This window comes from Gasterosteus aculeatus, chromosome 10, assembly GCF_964276395.1.
Source record: "Gasterosteus aculeatus chromosome 10, fGasAcu3.hap1.1, whole genome shotgun sequence".
In the NCBI taxonomy this organism is placed as follows: domain Eukaryota; kingdom Metazoa; phylum Chordata; class Actinopteri; order Perciformes; family Gasterosteidae; genus Gasterosteus; species Gasterosteus aculeatus.
Genome location: NC_135697.1, coordinates 14,466,083 through 14,489,042, shown reverse-complemented (window position 1 = coordinate 14,489,042; position 22,960 = coordinate 14,466,083). Strand labels below are relative to the sequence as shown.

The window sequence follows — 22,960 nt, the reverse complement described above, 5'->3', positions numbered from 1 at the left end:
TTTAATATCCACATCTCGCAGCTCCAGTCTGCAGGGAGGTGTGGAAACGTCTGGAAACTGTTGTTCCTTCTATGGTGGCACCGGGTCCGGTACACAGATACATTTTGATATCAGTTGTGTGGAATTAATAACGGAGGCTTTTCTCTGCTCAGGCACAGAGCTCCGTTGAGAGAATCGCTGGCAACAGAGAGACAGCCGGAGGAAAAACGGGTGCAAAGGGTTACATCATCCTCGTAGCTATGCAACACAAACTGGATAATTTGCAATAGATGTAATTAACGCTAGCTTGCTAACCCGGACTAAAAAAGGGACAAGACTCTTTTCAATAATAATAATAATCATAAAAATGAATCACTGCTGTTCTGAAATGGAGGATGTGGGCACACCTCATCCTGCTGCAGGACAACACACAGTTTCTCACCATTTAAAAAGGCTGTTTGGAGACAAAGGTTCTAATAAAGCGTAGACAAAACTCACAGCATAATCCACAAGTTGACTCATTTATGACACAAAAAGGATGTTTTCCTGAATAGAACAACTGTTCAGATGTTCCTATAATTCTGTCCAGCCCCGGTATGTTTCGTTTTGATACTTTTTAAAAGAAACCATGTGAGTAAAATCCTTGGTTTTGTGTCTCAGTTCAATGCAAAGCGTGAAATAGATTTCCACTTCTCTTTTTGTTTTTGCCATATTCAAACATTGAACGTCATTCACATTTCTGTTTCACAGGCAAGTGAGACTGACTATAAACCCATTAATATATTGTTGGGTCTGGAAAAAGGGAAAAGTGTAAGAACTCTGCGTTTAGACAGATCTACGGGCCATTAACTAAGCGCCGGACGCCCCTGACTCACACTGTGAAATCACACTGAAGTGCGTCAGGATCAAACTCACGTTCAATGTACGACATAGAGTAGCGGTGGTGGATGGAGGAGGGTGGGCGTGAAGGTGGATTCGGTCAGCGTTCTCGCTGCAAAAAGTCCATCTTCCGCCGCATCAGCAGGAAGGCAAAGGCTGCGAGCCGAGGGAGCAGGCACCTCCTCTTCAGAATCACTCTTTCTGACAGCAAGGGAGGGACGGCCAGCCGCTGTGCTACAGAGGGCTGAGAGTCGGCCGTTCCAATCAAAGACTTCGCTGGAGGTTTTCTCTGATCATCTCCTCCTGTCTGGCTGACAGTGGGCTAATCAGTGACATCTCCTGCTATATAGCATTTGATTGCAATGATGACCCCGTGGCTATCGAACTTCCCTTTGTATGTGATGGCCCAATCTTTCTCACGCTAGTGCGCTGGAAACTGGTAAAAGAGAAGTTCCTTGATTTTTCTTTGTGATAAAGTATTTTAAAAAATATATAATACAATGGAGGATAACTTCATAGTATAATCTGTATAAATGACAAAATCAAAAGTTCGAAAGAAACATTATAGCCTACTACAGTAATCACAGAATAGAAAAGATGTTTGAGTAATGAGGGGACAACTGTTGTAGGACCTTGGTTGTCATGGTAAACAGTAACGACTTGGTTAAGGTTAAAGAAATAAGAAAGAAATAAAGATTTATCTTTTTTGAAAATTATGTTTTTTTTCTATCAGATATGAGTTATGGCAACGGACGTTATTTGTCAAATCCGTGCTGTGACGTACCTACATTAATATGTAAAACCGTAATGATAAAAGTGCTTTATAACCCCAATTCATGTTGACATGCACATTTTTCTGAATGACTTTTGAGATTACAGTGTATATACTGTATTTTAAAGAGCTCCAACGGCCTCTTTTAGCTTAATGTGTCTTTTTCTAATGTGTCAATGATTTGATACTAAATGCTCTACTGTGTTTAGACAATGGGGGCGACAATCAGGGAACACCATACTATATCACCACTAAATCTTTACCATTTCAGTGGAAAGAAAAAGCCTTAAGATATGTCATTTTAATACATACTCAAGACAAAGAACATTTTGGTATACAGTGTCTGTGGAGGGAACAGCAGTCTACTGCATAATTGTTGCACTGGTTGTTGCACAGAAGCTTTGTCTGCACACACACACACACACACACACACACACACACGCACACGCACACGCACAGAGCTGCTAATCACAGCTTGGTACAGGTAGTGAGACATTGGGACTACTGGTGATTGAGCCTCCCTGGTGGATTGGAAGCAGGAATCTGACAGACTCAGATAAAAAGGCTGTTTGGAGTTGCCTGCAGCATCAAACAGCATCAGCCAACCCCCCCCCCCCCCCACCACCACCCCTCCCTCCCTCCCTTCGCTCCCCTTTCTCCGCCCCACCATCGCCTCCCCCCCTCTTCCCGTCTCCCTCTTTTGGTTTACTCTGTTGCCATGGCTACGCCCAGCCGGAGCCGTCACGTTGCGGAGAGACCTGTCAGGGCGCCACTCTCAGATCACCTGATGAGGGTCGGCTCCACCGGCGGCCTCTTTCACACGGCGTCATCGTTCAATTTGGCTTTGATAAAGTCTGCGTTGGGTAGCGCGCCGCCGCCGATAAGTGCAGCCGGCCCATTTTGTAGCAAGCGTTGAGCCCGGGCAATTTTACCAACCTGGTGTTTTGGAGAGGACCCCTATGAACAGCACAACAAAAAGGCATAGATGCATCTCTCCTGTGCAATTTCCACGTCTGCGGAGGGAGTCTAGTCAAAGCAGCGTGATTTGAGTGGACGATGGGATGAAATTACCTGTTGGGAGTCACAGCGAGGGGGTGGGAGTGTGTGGATTGGGGGGGGGGGGGGGGGGGCTTCACTCCATGAATGGCAATAGCAGGAGGTCGGATACAAGACCGATTTGAGACCCACTTAAGGCTGAATTCCCCCGGTGAACATTTCGCGAGAAACATATTAGCGTGCTTTTCATATTACCACAACAGAAGCCTGCCGCTCTTTCGGCTGGTTGTCCAGTACGCAGCCATGTCGCTCTGATTGCTGCCTGTATTGTGTGTGTGTGTGTGTAGGGTTGCATATGGTGAATGTATGGATTGTGCTGAAGGGTGAAATGTAAGCTCGCCCTCCATTAAGCACACAGATTTGCATCTCCTGCTGTATGTTTCCCATATTTTTCCCGTCTTTCAGTGTGAATGAATGAATTAGAGAGAGGAGAGGGGGAAAGATGGAAGTTGTGTTGGGTGATGGGAGGATGGATGGATGTGGAGAGAAGTGGAGAATGAGCAATGTCGTGATCAAGAGAAGCAGGGACACAGAGAGGGAGATGAATGGGGCCGAGAGCAGGAAAATTGGACAGGAGGCGGGGAGTGAATGAAGATAGAGAATGGCTCGAGATATCAGGAGACAGAGATTGTGAGCTATGTGCAGGTAATAAACAAGGAAGAAATAGATGGATATCTCCAGAGAGGAAAAAGAGGAGTGTGTGATTGCGCACATGGGGAAGAGGGTTTGGGATTTTGGGGGGTTCGTTCCTCCCAAAAAAATCAGAAAAGATCGTAAAAGAGCAAAAGGCAAAAGAGAAGAAAGAGAAGGTGGAAAAGCAAAGGGAAGAAAGCTGGAGAAAGTGTGAATAACGACACAAGCAGGAACGATTTGGATGAACATGCTGTACTAACTTGGCCGGCTGAGATGATGTGTATCCCGGCTAAGCTCTCCTTTAGGCAGGCTTAGATCTCATCAACTCACTCCAGGTTGGCACCGGCTTCAAATGCTGCTGCGGAGCCCTGGATTAACTATACAGCCGTCACTCACACACTTAAACAGGGGTCTGGAGAGGCTTATCCCCCCCCCCCCACACACACACACACTCCCACCCGCGACCAACACACCCATCCATATCCAAAGCCATTCACAAGAAGACTTTGTAACGCCGATATCTTCCGTCTTTGCCTGCAGTCATGTTAATTGTGCCATGATTTTAAAAGAGGTTAAATGAGCATATCCACCCCCCCTCTCCTCGCCCCTTTCTCTTTCCCTCTATCTCATTCCAGGCCTACGTACGCGGGTTTATTTTTTCATTCTGGTAGTCCTCCAGATCCGCTCCTGCCAAATCACGCCCACCCCTCCCTCCATCCGTCTCTTTCCCTCCCTGCCTCCCTCCCTCCCTGTCGGTCTATGGCTGGATCTGAGGCGCTCATATTTGGAGGCCCTTCAATCGATATGGGCTGTCTGTGATTGGGTTGCCTCGTGTGATTCATTTCTGTAACCTTGGTGATGGTTTGATGTTGAGGCTGCACCCATGTCCATATTATGACTCAGTGAGAGCGTGTGGAGAGGAGAGGCTGGTCAGGGGAGGAGGGGATTGGTCCTTCACTCTCCCTGCCCTCTTTGCCTTCCTCTCCATCTTTCCCTGTTTCTTTATCTATCTCTTTCTCGCTTAATGTGCAGCCTTGACAGTTTGGCCATAATTTGAAATGACTTTGTGTTCTCAAGAAATGATTATTTAACCCTAAATGTTCCCTTGGGTGTTAATGTTTATCTTTTTTCTCTCTCTCTTCTCTTTCTCTCTCCTTCCAGAACTCAATCAGACACAATCTGTCCCTGCACAGTCGCTTCATCCGGGTGCAAAATGAAGGGACAGGGAAGAGTTCGTGGTGGATGCTGAACCCTGAAGGAGGGAAGATGGGGAAAGGACCCAGGCGACGGGCGGCCTCTATCGACAACGGCACCCGCTACTTGAAGACCAAGGGTCGCATTAGCCGAAAGAGAGCAGGGGCCATGGGCCTCGGACGGGGACAAGGTCAGAGGGCCGGACCCGCGATGCAAGGCTCCCCGGAGCATGGCAGTCCAGCGGGGAAAGGAGGTGTGGGAATGGGCGGCGAGGAGTACGACACCTGGACGGATCTCCATTCCCGCACCTCCTCCTCTGCCTCCACCATGAGTGGCTGCCTGTCCCCAATCCTTGCCGAGGCCGAGGCTGATGAGCCGGAGGAAGGTGGACTGTCCTGCTCGGCCTCCCCTCGACTGTACCCCAGCCCCTCCAGCACCCGCTCCCCGGCACTGGGCACTGGAGGACACTGCCCGACTGTCGAGCTGCCCCAGTTGACTGACTTGACAGGGGCTATCAGTCTAGATGAGAGTGGCTACCCACAGCCACAGCAAATCAAATGCAACGGTTATCCCTACGTGCCAGCGCCCAAGGGAGAGGGCTCCTACTGTGGGCCCATGTACGGACAACCTTCCATGGGCATGCTCCGGCATCACACTCTCATGGAGACCATCCAGGAGAACAAGCCAGTCAGCTTCCAGCGCCCAATGAGGGGCTACTCAGAGAACAACGCTCTGCAGAGTCTGCTCACTGGAGGTCCGCCGTACTGCAACAAAGAGACGGTGCTGGGCCAGGGACGGGAAACACACACACTTATGACACACGGGACCAATGGTGTTCCCAGCCAGCACAGCCACAATCAGAATCGCAGCCACAATCACAATCACAACCCCAGCCAAGAGCATGCTCACAATCCCAGTCTACACAATGGCCATGGCTCAGTCCTCGACCAGAACACAACACACCATCAGAACCACAATCAGGGTCACAAACACCAAGCCAGCCTCGACTACAGCCTCAGCCACAAGCCCCTTCCTGCCCATGACTATGGTTCGAGTCACGAGCACAGTCACAGCAACAAAGTAAACGCCACCCATGATCACAACCCTCGCTCCAGCCAGAGTCATATGCACAACCACAACCAACACAACCCTATGCACAGTGGGCCTCACCCACAGGCCCTTTCCCCAAGGGTTAGCACCGACATCCTGCAGCCCTACAGTCTCAAGACCTCCAACCACTACGGCCCCCGACCACACCTCCCGACATCGCCGTCTCTGCCGCCCAACCCCGCTGGAGTCATGGACGTTCCCCAGGTCCCCTGCCGCTTGGCGTCCGCACCTCAACCCCGTCACCAGCCTTACCCCGGAGCCCACCATCAGGGCATCACTGACTCCTGGCACGGCTACTACCATAACAACCACCAGCCAGGGAACACTGGTTACCAGGGGCAACAGCACAATTCCCACGGTAGAATGGCTGCCAACCTGGAGATGGAGAATGTCCCTAATAGTCTGGACTGCGATGTAGACTCTATCCTGCTCAATGACTTTATGGACACAGAGAGCATGAGCTTCAACTTTGACGGCTCTCTGTCCCAAGGTATGGGGATGGGGATGGGCATGAGCTTGGGGGCGTTTGCTTGCCCTCCACCAGCACACAGCAACCAGAGCTGGGTGCCAGGGTGAACCCAGGCCCAAGGGTTCGGATGGACACATGACCGGAAAGCTCACCCACCGGGCCGGGCTGCTGATGGGCTGTACCCTTGGACTGACTGACTGTGATTCTGTTTTTCTGAGACTGTAGAACAAAATACGTATTGTCATTTTGTTTCCTGGGGACTCCATACACCCCCACACCCTGTTTATTAAGCCTCCTGTCTCCGTATTGAACCTGCCCCGATGAGCCCAGTCCTAAAGTCCCCCTTGTTCATGCCCTTCAGCTTTTCTTTGTTTTTGTTTTTTTTATGGTCTCAATCTCAATCTCGTACTGCCTGTCCTAAGCTCTCAAGCACTTTACATCCATCCTATCCATACAGATGCAGTAACACAAAGACCAGGTGAAGTCGCGTTGTGTGTTGGTTTAAGTTAAATGTATGCAATCCACTTTAAAGTATTATCTCCTTATACAAAGGAGGTGTTGTTTTGGACTTGAGAACATGATCAAACAGCTGCATACATATGTCTCAATGTAGAGGTGCGCTCAGATTGGGGTTTAAATGTATAAGGATGAGGAATAAATAGATTTTTAGAAGAAAATCACAAATAAGGGCATGAGTGCATAGAAAGGATGTGATCTCCATGATCAGTAAGACTTCTCTCCTCGGTGAACAGTAGTGTTTTCCTATTTAGCTCAGCGGAGGAGGACAGCCATACATCAGGCAACCATCAGCACCCCTCCAATGAAATGCAACGTCCCGTCTTTAATCTCCAAAGTAATGCCAGAGTGATCCATCGCTATTGCAAATCTAATGCGCCACTCTTTTTTCTATTCCCCCCTCTCTATCCTCAACTCCGGACACACCGGCTTAATGTGCTTTGGCGAAAGTGATGATTAAAGTCACTCTGCACTAAACGGGGGAGGGATTGAAAGCGGTGGTGTGGTTGGAGAGGGGGGGGGAGGGCTTTGAGGGGAGACGATATGAAAGGAGAAATGCAAATATTCCTTTCGTGCCTCTTCCTCTCCATTTTGTGGATTTATGTAGCTTTCCCTGTAATGAAATAAGCAACGATCAGAGCCTGCTGTACATCCTCAGGAGCTTTCTGATTGGCCTGCACCGGGCCGCCTCGGCGCGGCTCCTTCACCGGCTGACCTCAGAACAGCTTACCGAGCGGCTGTGGTCAGGCCCGGATGTTGGTGGAGCTGCCGTTCTCAGACCCCGGGCAACCCTGTCTAATTTCGCTAACACCCAGGTTCAGGCCCACGATGCGCTTTTACTCCTGCGAATTGCAAACTGATGAACGGCGTCAGCAGATTACTATTTGCTGCTATCTCTTCCTCCCAGGCCCCCCTCCATCACGCCGCACCATCCCGAGGTTACTCGGAGGGTAAACAAGAGTAATTAACCGCCAAACAAGATGGATGATTTATGCAAGTTTGTGTATTCGCTCATCGCCACAAGTCATAATTCTCCCTCCCTTCAAGAACAAGTAGGGGGACTTTTAGAGGCGATCCCCATCGACAAGGTAAAGCGGTGAACTTGCTTATAGTGTCCTTCAAGCGTCCCTTTGGCAAGCGTTCCCTGCCCCATCCTGACCGTGGCTTTACTTTGCTGTCGTCTCTTCGCGTGCTCGTCCTGTGATTGTGCAGTTGTCTGTCCTGTTACAATACAGCATGGATAAAAGCTTTTTGTGTGCATTTTATTCTGTTCATTCCCAGAGAGAAAACAGTCAAAAAGGGGGGCATTTGCCCTCCCTGGTCCTGGCACCTGTTCCACTCAAGATGAAGAAAATGGGAGAGAAGTGGCTCTGGGAGAGAGAGAGAGAGAGAGAGAGGAACGCTAGATAGATACAGAGTGAACGGGAGGGAGGAAGCCACATGAATAGGCGGAATCCGTGAGAGACCCAGAGAGATTTTCCAGCTCGGTAGCTATCTGTAGAATTGGCTGTTTGAATCAGGCCAAATGTCAAGTGCTTCTCATGCAGCTCCAGCGAGCTTTGACCGAATAAGCCACTTCTCCCTCCTGATCAAGGACAGCGGTAGGTGTTCTCATACACATTTCTTCAGCTCCCTTCTTTGCTTTTTATGAGTTTAAGATGGCCCATTGTTGTAACACAAACTGTAATTTGTTCTCTGGACTGTGTGCACTTGTGTGTGTCAAGCTTCTCGTGGGTGTGCGGGTGTGTGTGCGTGTGTGTAGCACAATGATGTACAAGAAATGATCAAGGGAATATTCTTGAGAACTAACATGCCCTGGTATTTTCCATGCCTGGATGAGTGCAGCATACATAATATATACAGTTTATATTTATTGGTTAGGGAGATGGGTCTATGGAGGACCACTTAGACCCTTCTCCGCTTCGTCTTCTGATGACAAAGAGGCAGAATGCTATTTCAGTTTGACTTCATTTCATTCTGTACATAATCTATATTGAAAAAATTGTATTATAATTTTTTTGCAAATATCAATTTCTTTTCTAAAATGATGTATCTGCTCATCTGGTGACCGTAAAACAAACGAATAAAAACAAAAATGAATAAGAATGATTTGATATTTTTTCTGTGGCTGTTATTCGTGTACACAATAACATGTGCACTGTTGTTACACGCTACTATGAAACAATACCTTGTTCCCTCATAGAGTATAATGGCATAGAACAGTTTCATTCGACACCTTATAAAGGAAAAACCTTCATCAAAGGCAAAATGGTTTTAACCCCAATAAAGTACATATGATGTATCCTGCTTCCTGGGCGGCTTGAATGCGATAGGTGTCATTTGTAGTAGCAAGAGTGGAGAGATATAACAAGTAGTAAGACTACAATACGTAGGGTTAGAAAACATGTATACTTAAAAAAGGTGTATTCAGGTAAGTGTACTAAGCAAACCAGATGAAGCAATCTATAAAATCCATAAGGGAGCAAGAAACACACAAGTCAGAGAGGGAGTCCAGAGGTTTTACACAAATCAACTCTTTGTTGCACATACTTTGTTAAAGGTTGTCCCATACTATAAAGATAAGAACCACCTACAAAATATGTACCATTAGCTGCATGTGTGTGTGTGTGTGTGTGTGGGGGGGGGGGGGGGGGGGGGTTGCTGCATGCGTCTGTTGCTGTGTGTAGATGAAAGTGAGTTTGACGCCTGCGTGTTTCTGTGAAGAACGTGTGTGTTTTAATATATTTTCGTGTTTGTCGGTCTGTATGAGGGAGCTCGCGCTGACATGTATCATCCGTATTGAGCCCATGTGTATGTATGTAGCTGCATGTGCACGTTTGCGTGATTATAGTAGATAATATAAACTGTGTGTGTGTGTCTGTGCGTGCACATATATCCTTTTTACCTTTTTCAGGGTATGTGCCCTTTTTTTATTTTGTACGTGTGCACATGTGTGTTCATCAGAGTGTATGATGAAGAGTATCACTATACTATACTTCTGTTTTGGGACTGTGTGTGTGTGTCTGTGTGTGCATTGGTGCCTGTTTGTGTGTTTTAGTGTGTGTCTGTGCCTAGTCGAGCGCCTGTGTGATAAGGCTCGTTAGCAACCCGATGCCAGGCCACAGCTGTGTCTGTCCCAGTGGAGGCTTCCTCACCGAGGGACTGACTTGCATCTGCACCGCCATACTGTGCCACAAACGCACACACACACACACACACCTACACGTAAATGGCTGTTTCCTCCTCACCTCCTCACCTGCATTGCTGTGTGTGAGGTTGCATAGAGAGCCAGAGTAAGCCAGTTTGTTTGCATCAGCTCACCTGACAAGATGGCTGATCCCTGCACACCTGGGAAGATGGCGGCAGCCAGCGCGCTACACACGCGCACACGTACAGTAGACACACGCGCGCGCGCACACACTGTGGGAAACCAATAACAGCTCTCCATCATGCCGTGGTATAAAATATGCCTCTCGGATGCTAGTTGGTTCATCTGGTAGAGAGAGCAAGGTTATTGTGAGACAGAATGCATAATAAGGGTTCCTGCTGCACTCCATGCAAATGTAAAGCCTGACGTGTCACAGCCGTGATGGATCTGTTCTGACAGACACGGTGACAGCAACTTAAGAAACCTAAACCCCTCCTCTTTCTCCCTCTCTCCCACCTCACATGCGTTCACAACAGAAGCATCGTAATGAACTCTTCCTCCCTAACTCCCCGTGTTCTCCTGCACCTCTCAGATCTCCCCGTGTTTCACAGGGTGTGGAACCGTGTGATCTGACAAAGGGGGGGGGGGGGGGCAGATATGCTGGTGTACTGAAGGGTACGATGTTTAGTAAAACACTGAAATCCGCTGAATCCCAGGGAACTCTTCAGTAATCCCTTTTGAGATCATCTAAATAATGCAATCCAATGCTGAGGTCTGTTATTCTAATTAGCTAATTATTTTTGATTAACAGTTTTTTGAGCTTCCTGTAGAAGCAAAATTAAATCTGTAATATTAACGCACTAATACTAAATAACACACCACAAACGATGAAGACTGGATGACAAATAATGCTACGGGCTGCTTTCATCATTTGCCAATTCTAAATGTCACAAATGTCATAAATATATAGCCTATTTACTTCAGTGTTTATGCTCTAGATTTAATGCTGTTGTTTTGTTGCTTTGTTCATTTACGTTACGTTACAGTTTAATATACCTTGTGTATAAATAATGGTTCACCTGTGCTCAAAGGTTATGTGCACCCCGATGTTAAAGGAAGACCACCAGCTAATCCACAGTGTATTTCTTGGTCATTGCATGAAAAGCATTAAGACAACAATCTTTGTCTCCACCGATGACGCACACAAACAAAAAAAAACAACCCAACATGCAATTAATTTTCATTTTTTCATGAATCTTCCCTCTGTATTTCATGTTTATCTTGTCACCCGAGGGGGATGTAAAGTGTAACACCGGCGGTCAGCGGACACATTGTGCTGTTACGTGTCGAGATCCATCACCGGCGGCCTCCTGACTCCACCCAGAGACCCGCGGGGGCCAATGGGACCTCCTGCCGAGTGTGCGCTCACGGCTGCGTGGTCTCTTTTTTTTTTTTTTTTACAGCAATGCGTCTCCGGGGATTCAGCTGATGGCGAACATCAAAGCTGCGCCTGGTGTATTGGAACAACTAGGATGTGGGTGGAGGTCATCTCCAATGAATTCAGCCCGATATGTGGGACAAACGCCTTCAGCGCGTTGAATGAACGCTCATTATCAATTCATGGAAGCGCTGAACACTCACCGTTCCTCTCTCTTTCTCTCTCTTTCTACCCTCGTCTTTAAAGGGAGTTGAGCTCTTTTTTTTTCCAAGCGTGAATTTCAACAATTCAAACTTCCGCTCAATGACAAGCCACGAGTCCCACGCTGGAAAGAAGAAGAAGAAAAAAAAGGGTCCCGTGCGTTTGAAGCATCTAGGCCGCTCCATCTTTTTGATCAGCCGCTCGGCTGTGAATTCTGCAGATCAGAAAGTGGATCAGAGGCTCCCCGGGGACCGCCATTTACGCCCGCCACCGGCAGAGGATAGAGAACGTAATTAAGAGTTTGTTAAGATGCCCAAATTCCTTCTCATTTCCACCCGCCTCCCTCCATCAGCCTGCCGTCCCTCCTCCTCTTCCTCCCAGTAGCTCTGATCTTGCCGCAGATTAAAACCTCCCGTTCCCCGAGAAGACGCGGCGCCGCGGCATCTTCAGCCACACAGGCCGATTATCTTAAAGAGTAATTAGTGAGTGTGACAATCTCACAAGACGGAGCGTCGTGTCGACGTGATGGAGACGGATTATTCTGACTGGGGTCCCTGTGAAATGGCACAAGAAGAAGAGGAGTGCACCGTTGCGCGTGTGTTAATTATCGGTGTCACTCACTCTTTATGTGTCTTTATGTGCTTGTTGGTAATTGCTGTTCATGTATGTGTACGTATCAGTGGCAGCCAGTCAGTCAGCGAGCAACTTCAAACCACCGCCAGGCAACAATTATCCCCCTCAACGATACGCAACTCAGGCTTGGTACACAATGCGTGAGATTCCACACTGAAAGGTAATGGATCTAGAAGTTGATTGTCACTTTTGTGGGGGAGGGCGAGGACTTGAAAACAGATCGTGTTGCATAAAAGTGTGTCTGGGTCAGCCATTATGAAAATATGTTTCACATTTTATCAACATTATTGCTGTTATCCACGGGTAAACAAGGACAAAGGAAATTAGCATAGGCGTATAACGACTTGTATCAGCGTAGCAATATCATTTTTTTTTATCACATTGTTCCTCTTCGTCATTCCTTCCTAAACTCAACTTGATCTCACTATTAAAAACAATAGTTCAATTGAGGATTCTTTTGAATCAGCAGAGGCTAATTGAAAGCAGAGCTTAAACAGCCATTAAAAATGAATTAGCTTTAATGTGCAAATGTTATATAGATATGTGAGGAGTCTTTGGTAATTTGGTAATTTGGTAATATTTTAGTATTTAGGTGGTTGTGCCACGAATATATATGAAAATTCTCCCTGAAGGAGAAACATCTGGATGGACGTGATCCAGACCTGGGTGTTTTAGCAGCTGTTTGTAAGAACAAACCTGTTGTAAATTGCTGTTGTTGGCTGTAAATTAACAATTGAATGAGTTAATTTTAACACAATATGAAGTAAAATCACACATAAATGAACGTAAATTCACACAAATAAACACATATGCACAAGTTCCCAGTCTATAAAATATGGAGACTACAAAGTCTTGAACACGAATGCGGATCGATTAGCGTATTTTAAAAGGGAAAAATGGAATAATCAGTCAGTGCGGTTCTGAACAATACCTTTCCTTTCAATTATTCACTGGAGAAACAAAGGGTGTGCTCATCACTTGCGTTCTACTTTTTAATTTAAAAGTACCCACACATTACTCATAGGGATCATCTTTTCATTTTAAAAGTAATGTATTAAGGTTTTAACGGTGCACTTTAAAATATCTAGAGGGGTGATTCATAAAGAACATATTAATAGGTGGACCTATTGGACATTTTTATAGTAGTTCTCTGGTATATTTCAGGAGGAAATATTACTGTAATAATCCCCTGCTTTATGTTTTTGCTTTTATTCACATCATTCATGTTTTAGTGCTTCCTGTTGTGTTGTGTAACTAACTTCTCCTCTTGTTTTCACACCACCTCCCTCCCACTATTGTGTGTTTTCTCACCTGCTCTGATGGTCTGCCGCGCCCTGATTGGTTCCACCTGTCCCTCGTTAGTCCTGCAGTCGCCTCGCCACCTGCTCACCTGTTCCCACTTCCCCGGATCACTACGTGTATACCGCCCCCCACGGTCCTGGTTTACGGACAGTTTGTCTTCTCATCTACGGTGTCCAGCCGTACGGAAAAATGTATTTTTTTTATTTAAAAAAATCCTTCAGTTTTAGTCCTTTTCTGCAGTTCACACAATTGATTATTAGATTCAGCTTCAGTGGACAAGATCCGTGTAGAGGAAGCGAAACGTGACCAGAATATTTACTCTTATGAATCAGTTTGGGTCGTGAAGGCGACCTTTTCCCTTTTTTTGGGGGGGACTCCTTCGAATTCCCTCGAGGACTCCTGGTTTGGACAAATCAGCGACATTTTAATCAAATAAAACTGATAGTCTTAGCTTGCAAATTAAGTATTCTAAACAATGCAGTAAACTTGGTCTTCAATACTCTGATTGGGATATTTTACCAACAGCAGGATATTTACTCATATTAGCTTTATTTGGGGTATTCTGATAATCCACCTGGTCACTCGGTTCTCCTTTCCTTATTGAATCTTTTCAAAAATCCTCAATGCATTGAGGGCTGGGACACGGTCTTCAGCTGTGGGATGAGACACATGGACGCTGGAGCTGAGATGTTGGAAGGTTTAAGCATATAAAGGAACGGTTGCATTCGGCCTGACGGAACTTTTTGGATCCGCGTCAGGGTTTTTGTTCCCTGCTACCTTTCTTTGGATTTAACTCCCCTGATTTACCTTCCCTCATTTGGACTTTTAGACTATTGCAACGGCAAATCCTTGATGATCTGCTGCCTCCTTATACGCGTTTACCCTATAAAGTCCTATTTCAGGAACAATTGCATTTTCTGCTCCAGTGCACTACTGGTGAGCATATCATCCTCATTCGAGATAAAACAAGCCCATAATGCTGCTTTACGCTCAATCAGCGATGCTTAAAAAGAAGTTACTTGCCCCTAAATGCAATGATTATGATCTGAAAATATAATCTCCTGTCACATTAACCTCTGAAAACCCCCATTGTGCATAGTGAGTACTTTTATACTTTGGCTTATGGTATTGCTACCTTAACCTAACGTAAGCAATGAGGACATTACTCTCACCAAAACTCAATGTTTGTGTGTGAAAATGTAAATGTAGCCGTCAAGAAAGCAGCTCTCCGTCATCGTGTTCCTGCCTCCCTCGCGTCAGACGGCGCGTTGTTCAATTGCTCGTGTATAATTTCTTGGTCTGCAACACACGCTGAACTGTGCGATCCCACTTCTGCCCCTGGGACTTTTTCCTGTTGATTCCACGTCGAGACGCCAAAACCAGCAGGAGGGGGAAACAGATCAATGAAACACCGTATCAGATGATGGAAAAGCTGCGAGAGAGAAAGTGTTAGCGGAGAGGGGTGAACATCAAACTGGGCAAACAAGAGTGACATCATCCCCTCTCCCAACACCCGTCACGGCACCGATTTCTGTTGGCGTTTCACTCGTGATCCAACTTTAAAGTGACTACAAGTCTCAGATCTTGGAGAGTTTGATCTCTCGTGTCCTCTTAAAGCTGCGCTCTCTTTTTACCAACTAAGTCGATAAATGTATGTGAAATGTCAAATAACCGGAGAGCTGTGATTTAGTTGAACACGCACAAAAAGCAGGTCCTGTTCGAAGGTGACATGTGTATAAAAATCCAGGGAAGGGCGAACACACCCTGTGCAGCTGCAGGAGGACAGACGGGTGCATTGTGCTGAAAGGAATTACTGCATCATAATCGTGAAGGCTGAACAAGGCAATGTAGAAATATCCCATGCTGAGGGGGGTGTTTCCTCAAGGTGCAGTTGTACACAAAGTGAATCGTATCCTTAAGCTTCATGAAGCCGCTTTATCAAGATCTGATTTAGTCGACCACAAATCTGCAGTTTGTGCTTTGATCACTTCGGCTCGGTACAGTTGAGCCTGTTTGCAGGGAATGAATACGGACGGTGTGGTTTGGTGGTCAAACTTAAGAGGATAAAGAAATGTGGTGCCAAGAATCTCTGAACCTGGACTGCATGTTTATGTTCCCTCTGAATCCCTTAAGTCCGGGTCCGCAATTTTGAATCCAGTATGAACCAGTCGTCCCTAACGGGAACAATTCAAAATAGCATGAGCGGCATAAATAGACGGACATATATTTATAATGGTGGTGTTCAGTAGGTCCGGAAGAGCTTTCGCCACAAGCAGCTCCCTTTTAACATCACGCATTGGTGTGATTTTTTGATTAAGTAAAAGTGAGTGGCATGAGGATTAAAACAGAAAGGAACGCCTCCAACACTTCATCTCCAAAGCTGCCGCTGTGTGACTGATCTCTGGGAAACACAGAGGAAAAAAACACCTCAACAAGCACTTAGCACTGTAGAGATGAAGACCTAAACACAATGACAATCACAGCTTTTCTTTCCCGGCTCATAATTCACAGTGCGTTTAGTAAACTGAGGGTTGCGAGAGACGTAACTCGAACGTCCCACAAGAAAGGGCTGCTGACTGTTCTCCATTCTGAATGGGAGAGGCGGGTATGTTGCATCTCTCAGCGGAATCATCTCCCCCAAAACAGTGTCCGCCTCCAGACTCTTTTTGTTGTTTTTTTGTTGTTGTTGAAAGTGGGGCCATTCCCTGCAACTCCCAAGGTGTCAGCCGGCGCTATCATACCACAGTCCTGCCATCCAGCTCCGCCTAGCTTGAAGCAGAGGCGGGGAGTGTTGAGCCTGGCGATTGACACCTCATTACACTTTCATAAGCCCGCCGATCGCCGCAGGTCGGCCGGCCGGTCAAAGAGAGCCGAGCGCGGCTCCATCGATTCAGACGGATCCTCCGCTCTTCCCGCCCAGAGGCCAATGCTTCTCTCCTCCCCCCGTTAATTAATTTCCCCACGTGTCACTCCTCGTCGTTCCCCGCAGCAACGTCTTCTTCTCTGTGTCCTGTGGCTCTGCTTTCCTTAAAAGGGGGCACGGCGCGGGGGGGGGTTGGGGGCGGGTGTTTGACATCAGACCCCTCCGCTCCGGGTCTGGGGAGGGCGGGCCTGAGCTCCTCGTCCGGCGTGGCCGAGGTTTGACCCGCGAGCACGTGACCCGACAGTGTGTGTGCGTCTCTCTGTCTCAACCCCAAAACACTGGAGTCATTCTTCCCCCTGCCGCGGTGGTGCCGGCAGCAGCAGCAGCCCGGGCATATGGCCGACCCGCATCGCCCGGGGGGGGCTTGGCGTCCCTTCTCTGTAGGCCTGGGCTCCCCGGAGGAGCAGCTGGTGCTAGATGGCAGCTGCTGGAGGCAGCGGGAACGGTCCTTTCCTCACATGTACCCTCATTTCCTCACTATGATCCCGAGTGGAACCGGTGCAGCGAGCACTCAGTGTTGATGTGGATACTCAACGTTTAGCTGATCTCGAGAGCGAAGCGTGAACCCGTCCTACTCCGGCGCCATTCTGTCCAAAATGTTGTGGCCTACAGTTGGCCCTTTTTGTTTCGTTGCAGGTAGTGAAAACACAGCGTAATCTCTTCCCAGCTTTGTAATAGACGTGATTTCTTCTTTTTCCCAAAATTGTGAATGTGCGAATGTAACAAAACAAAAGTTTGTTTTTTCGAAATTACAGAACTTCCTGCATCAAGCAAACTCAGGACATAAATCAGGAATCAGGAAACATTTATTAGCCAAAATATGTCAAACATACAAGGAATTTGTCTTGGCGGTTAGTGCGCGACAGTAGACAGACAAGACAACAGTGCACAAGTAATAAAATAAAGTGGAAGTAATAAAATAAAGTGGAAAAAATAGTTTAAAATAGTTCTATCACCTCAAAACAGTTTTCAAAGTTATTCAAAATGAATTTTATATCCCACGTGTGAATATTCAGAAACTGGTGTTTGTTTGTACTTTGAACTCGACCTCCTCTCGCGTCAGGCTGGAGGGGAGAGTTATAGATTGAGACTCTCTGCCCCGCAGAAAAGAGGCACTTTCACCCATTTCTCCAACCAATAAACCCCAAAAATCTTCCATGTGGCGTCTGTTGATAAATTACACCGTGCTCGCAGTTTTTTGTGCGAGACCCTGTGAAATATGTAGATGTGATAAACCAAGAGCTTTTGCCCCGCTGCAGGGCAAAGCAAAACACACTTTATGCTCACAAACACCTTTAGAGAGCGGGAGAGAGAGAGAGGCCATTACCAGGCCACAGCGACCTGGAGCAAACCTCTCCCTCTTTATCTCTCTCGGCCGCTCCGCAGCCACACTGGTACTAATTGAAAGTGCTGTGAAATATAGATGAACACAGGAAGCGAGCAGGCTGTTCCTTCCTTTTCCTCTCTTGCATCCTCCACCTCGTCTCTCATCCCTCTTTATCCTTTTATCTCTTTATCTGCCTCTCCCAGTGAGGTCAGACTGGGCTCTCTCTCTCTCTCACTGTGTACATCTCCGCTCAGCTCATCTCCCTCATACTTCGTCAGTTTAGACAGGTCGGGTATCAAAACTGGTGCAAAACAATGAAGTCAGTTATTCAAACGGACAAAAAAGATGGCAATAGTACACTAAAAGTCAGCCTGAACTATGCGGAAACTTTGTTTAGGGCTTTTCCACTTGCAGGGATTTGCACCCATTTAACCACAAGAGCATCAGAAAGGTACCAAACGTAATGTTGGGTGATACAGTTCATCCCCAGTCAAGTTCCTCCACACCACACAGAACATCACAGGGTGTCACGTTGAAACGGGAAATGGGCAAACGTCAACCGTGGTTGCATGTTGGATAGACACAGACACACACACACACACACACACACACACACACACACACACACACACACACGCTATTCTGCATATTGAGTGCCGATCTCTGTAACTCAAGGTCACGGGGGCCTGCAGTAGCTCACTCGGCCCCCCAAGAAAATGTCTCTGAGCATCAGCTCCTCCCCCTTCATGGCCGCCTCATGCGGAAACACATTGCCTGACACGCACACACACGCGCACACGCATGGAGCGTACTCGTTGCTGCTGACTGACAGTTCGATGTCTCTATGAGCTAATGTCCTGTGTCTGTACGAGGAAAAATAAAAAAACTACAGAAACTCAAGAAGCCCGTTTGCGTGTTTGTGCGCGAGTGTTTTCAGTTGATCCCACCGAAGGTCACCTCTGATAGCCATTAGACACCCACACGCTAAAACACCCCTCAATTTCTCCTACCCCCCGCCAGCTCACTCCCCCACAACGCACACTGGAAAAAGACGTGATTTGTTGCTGCGTTTCTCTGATTTTGACGACGGCCACGTGTGAACAGGCCGGCGTGCGCTCCGAGGCCTCGCCGGTGGATCCGCGTCGCTCCCCTAGTCAGGGGTGTCTTGCGTTTGGGGGAATCATAAAAAAAAAAAAAGTGACTTTGACCATCAATCACTGGTTTCCCGACACACACATCGTAATTCCTCTGGGGACTGACTGGGGAAGTCAAGGCGTGGCTTTTGTGCGACCGTGACTTTGTGTACGCGCATGTTTCCCTCCGAGCGTGCCGCGCCTGTATCCCTGGCCGCGATTTGAGCGCGCAATTACGCGGCGAGTCTGCGTCCACCATTTTTTCCCGTTTTTTTTTCCACCCTTGTGTGTCGGCTGTGTGAGGCTGTAAATCACCTCTGCGCCTTCGCTGCCTCTCAGTCTGTGTTCCGTGATAGATCCTGACAAGCTGCTGTCTGAATTATTGATTCCCTGATCTGAAATTTTGATGCTTAGCCTGAGGGCTGGATTAACCTGCCGACAGCACCGCCGTCTCCCCTCAGAGGCAACCGCAGCACAGACGCATACACAAACATGCATATTCATGTACACACACACACACACACACACACACGGGACTCTGGTTGCGGTGGTGGACCCTCCTCTCGGCCAAGCTGCAAGATCCGGGCGGCCTCCCACCCACAGATATATAAGCGGGCTGATTTTCCCCTCTTTTGTCTGTGTTCATTTGTCCCCCCCGACCCCCATGAATGGCTCTGGGTGGGTCTCATGGGTGGGGGATGTTCAGAGCAACTCGATTCATCCCGAGGCCGCGAGTCCCTGAGGCCGTGTTAGGATCATCTATTCATGGGAAACAAATGGGTAATTTATTTAATATATATATACAAAAGAATGACTGTGGAGGAAACGTAAAATAAAGACATTTTAGGTTTACAGACCTTTTTGTTCATGCAGCCGTGGACGGGGAAGAGCCAACCTGGTTGACGGCTGAAAACTGCATTAATCAATATGTCAAGCAAACTAAATATGATGTGTGTGTGAAATATGTCACACATAGTGACAACGTTGGGACTTCTTTGCATCTTCCAGCCAATCGTTAAGCTTTGAAACCTTTTGAAAGACCAAAGTCTACAGTTACTGATTTTTCAGAGGAAAGCTACCAACCCACTATAAACTTTAGATGTGTAATCTGCAGGCCGACACATTTAGAGGCTAAATGGCCAGATATATTATTCCTCTAGAGCCGGTGGACGATGAGGTAAAAGGATTTTTTTGCTAATAAGTCTGCCACAGCAGCTAAAGCAATTGTGTCTTTACAACTTTATTTCACTGCCCCAAAGTGGACTAAAATAAATAGTTTGAACCATGATAACACAAACAAATCAAAACAGAAATGTTTAAGTACCGGGATTTATTTTTTCTGCCCAATAGAAGGATGGCTACTGCTTTAAATGATTAGTTTTGGCAAATAAGATTTCATACTTTGTGTCGGTAGCTTGAAAATGGAAAGATCGACATCTCACATCTGTGTAGAGAATGAGACTAAATCCGGACAAAGCTAATTAGCTTTCTCTCCCTGCACTCGGTGCTTTTCTTCACTAAGGTGGGCTAATCACCTCCAAGCTCTGTACTTAACATGCAGACTTGCTCACGGTGCTGATCACCAAACCCTTGGAAATAATACAAATGAACTTAAAATGCACAACTATGCTTTCAACAAATATGTGACATTTGTGGTGTAAGTAACAGAGATCCGATTGCTTTTCCTTTGTGTTTTTTATTCTTTATAGTTTAAATATTGGAAACCAAAACTGAATTTCACTACATGTGCACATAAAGACAAATGAGTTTTAAATGAGCCTTATACACAACGCAACGAGGCAAAACACACCATGTCTTTATTAAGACGTTATTAAATTGCTGAAATATTCTCCTGGTACGGCGATGCTAGGCTAGCTGGTTTTCCGCTTGATTGACCTGGATAGCACAGGCATGAAAGTCCGACGCGTTGCTCTCCCGTCCGCCAGCTGTGGTTCTGGAGTCGTTCACCAACAAGTGAGGTTTTTCAGTGAATGAATTTTCGGCCCTTCAGTATTTCTGGATGCACGTCCCGCCACTGCTGTGCTTTTTCCTTTCTCGTGTCACAAACCACACGGCGAATTGACGAATTGTCAATTTCAATCTGTGTTTTGCGCCGGAGTGATTTGTCACAAATGAGGGCCTCCGTTGTGAACGCGAACTCCTGCGGGGGAAACCGCCGCGAAACAGCATTGTTGAGCGATCAGAAGACGGATGAAGGTACGTCGTGGATCCAGCAGTAAAGTAATTACGGCCTTGTTAAGAAGTGCCATAAACTAATGGCCTACGCCGAACAGCGGCGCAGTGTGTATTGTTAAAAATGCGAGTGTCTTTATTTATTGCCCTTTCCTCTGTCAGCGTTGGACCCTCCCCCCCCCCCACCCTCCCACCACTCCCTCTCCTCCGGCGTGCGGTTTCTCTTTGCTTATCCGTCGCATTGCTGAGGTGAGTCCTCTGTCTCCTGATTTATTCATGGTACGACTTTTAATATCATTCACTATGACACCGGAGTCTGCATCTCAAATTAAAATCCTTCAGGCAAAGTGTGTGCTGTGTACCGTGCACAAGATGTGTGTGTATGTTTGAGGTAAAAAAAAAAGAAAGAAAAAAAGATAACTTCTACTTTATCTCCATCGGTTCACGCAGCCTGCTTAGGGAAGCTTAAATAATTCATTATCTGATTATGAGATAAAGCTGTGGTTCTATACGTTTCCCCTGAAATAATGAATGTATTTATATATATTGTGTGTGACCTGTCTTTGTGAGTCTCTATGGTAATGTGTCATCTCAACAATTAGCCAGGTGTAATTGAGGGGGTACATGATTGTCACCGGCAATTGTGGTGACGGAAAGGCACGCCGCTGAAGAGCGCGTGGGCGTTAACCACGCGCGTGCCTCCATGTTTGTCTCTGAGTTTTAATGGGCGCTATAAGCTTTGATGGAACATTACCAGTTTGTTCATGAGCGTATGTCAACATATGTGGGAGGAAAGGTACGCTCGTCGAGAGCTTTTTTTCTGTTTAAACGCGTGGGCGGGATTTTGTATGTGTTTGTCAGTGTATTGGAGAATTTGTCAGGAGCATTTGAAAGTGACAAAGAAGGGGAAAAGCCAAGACGGAAAATTACCGACGTGTGTGTGTGTGTGTTTTCTTTTTAACCACGGCTCGGTTTCTGGTTTAAGTTCCCTCGTCTTTTCTCGATGACAACCTGATCACAAAATATTCCTGCTGAGTAAGCTGTATTGGTAATATTTGTGTAAATATATTAGTTCCTCTTTGTAGACTTGCACACATTTCAAAGACATACACTGAGAAAGGACAACAGAGCTTATAACTATGTAACACATAACTATAATAAACGCTTATGTACATTCGTACATCGTCCAAATACAATTTAAACTGATGTAACCAGGAATAATAAAATTGAGCAAAAGCAGCTGGAATAAATAATAGATGGGTTACTATATGTATGCAGCGGAGGCTTACGTATGGCATATGCATGTATGTATACAACACGTACTGGTTTTCATCTCGCAAGGCTGTTGGGTACATCAGACCAAACAGTTGGGATTCACTGCTCTATACTCTTTATTATCGACATAATAGATTTCTACACACAAATAGATGTGACCTAAAATGTAACATGATGGAAATAATTTAATTGGATTCATTTTGCATAGCCCAAGATCCTGATTCACAAATGATCCTCAACGGGCTTTACAAATCTGGTCACACGCAACATTCTCTGTCCTTGGACTCCTTCCATCACAGGAAAAACTACCAGCGAGGGAAAAAAGAGAGGAAGAAACCACAGGGAGAGCCACAGGGCAGGGATCCCTCCCCCAGGACGGACACAAGTGCATTAGAATGATCACAAAACACGTTCAATGCGTATGAACGACATCGTTGGATACAGTAGAATAACAACAATGGTAAAAGCGGTAATGCTATTCGTTGCATCTTATATTGACCAACAGGCCCGCGGCCCATATGTACCTGTACGGTCCATATGCACCTGGTGTACCTGTACGGTCCATATGCACCTGGTGTACCTATACGGTCCAGGTGCACCTGTACGGTCCACATCTAAAAGGACTCCCGAGGATCCCTGCGTTGTGTCTGCTTCCTCTCAGGGCGGAAAGTCACTATGTGCATTAACACCTGGCCCCTCCTCTTACCCACAATGCTCTATTCCCCCACAATAAATACCCCGAGGACAACAGCCAGGGACGACAAAGGATGAAGATGACG

At 46.7% G+C, this 22,960-nt stretch overlaps 2 protein-coding genes across 3 annotated transcripts in view; one reads left to right on the top strand and one right to left on the bottom strand.

Annotated features, from left to right (window-relative positions):
- foxo6b (forkhead box O6 b) overlaps positions 1-8,708 on the top strand; it is a 32,972-nt gene extending 24,264 nt beyond the window's left edge. Inside the window, exon 2 of the mRNA XM_040189135.2 lies at positions 4,481-8,708. Within this exon, the coding sequence (XP_040045069.1) occupies positions 4,481-6,199 (1,719 nt within the window). The 3' untranslated portion in view covers positions 6,200-8,708. The remainder of the gene's footprint in view (positions 1-4,480) is intronic.
- Positions 1-22,960, bottom strand: part of rpl15 (ribosomal protein L15) — a 338,976-nt gene that overhangs the window by 119,846 nt on the left and 196,170 nt on the right. The gene's annotated exons all lie outside the window — the stretch shown is intronic.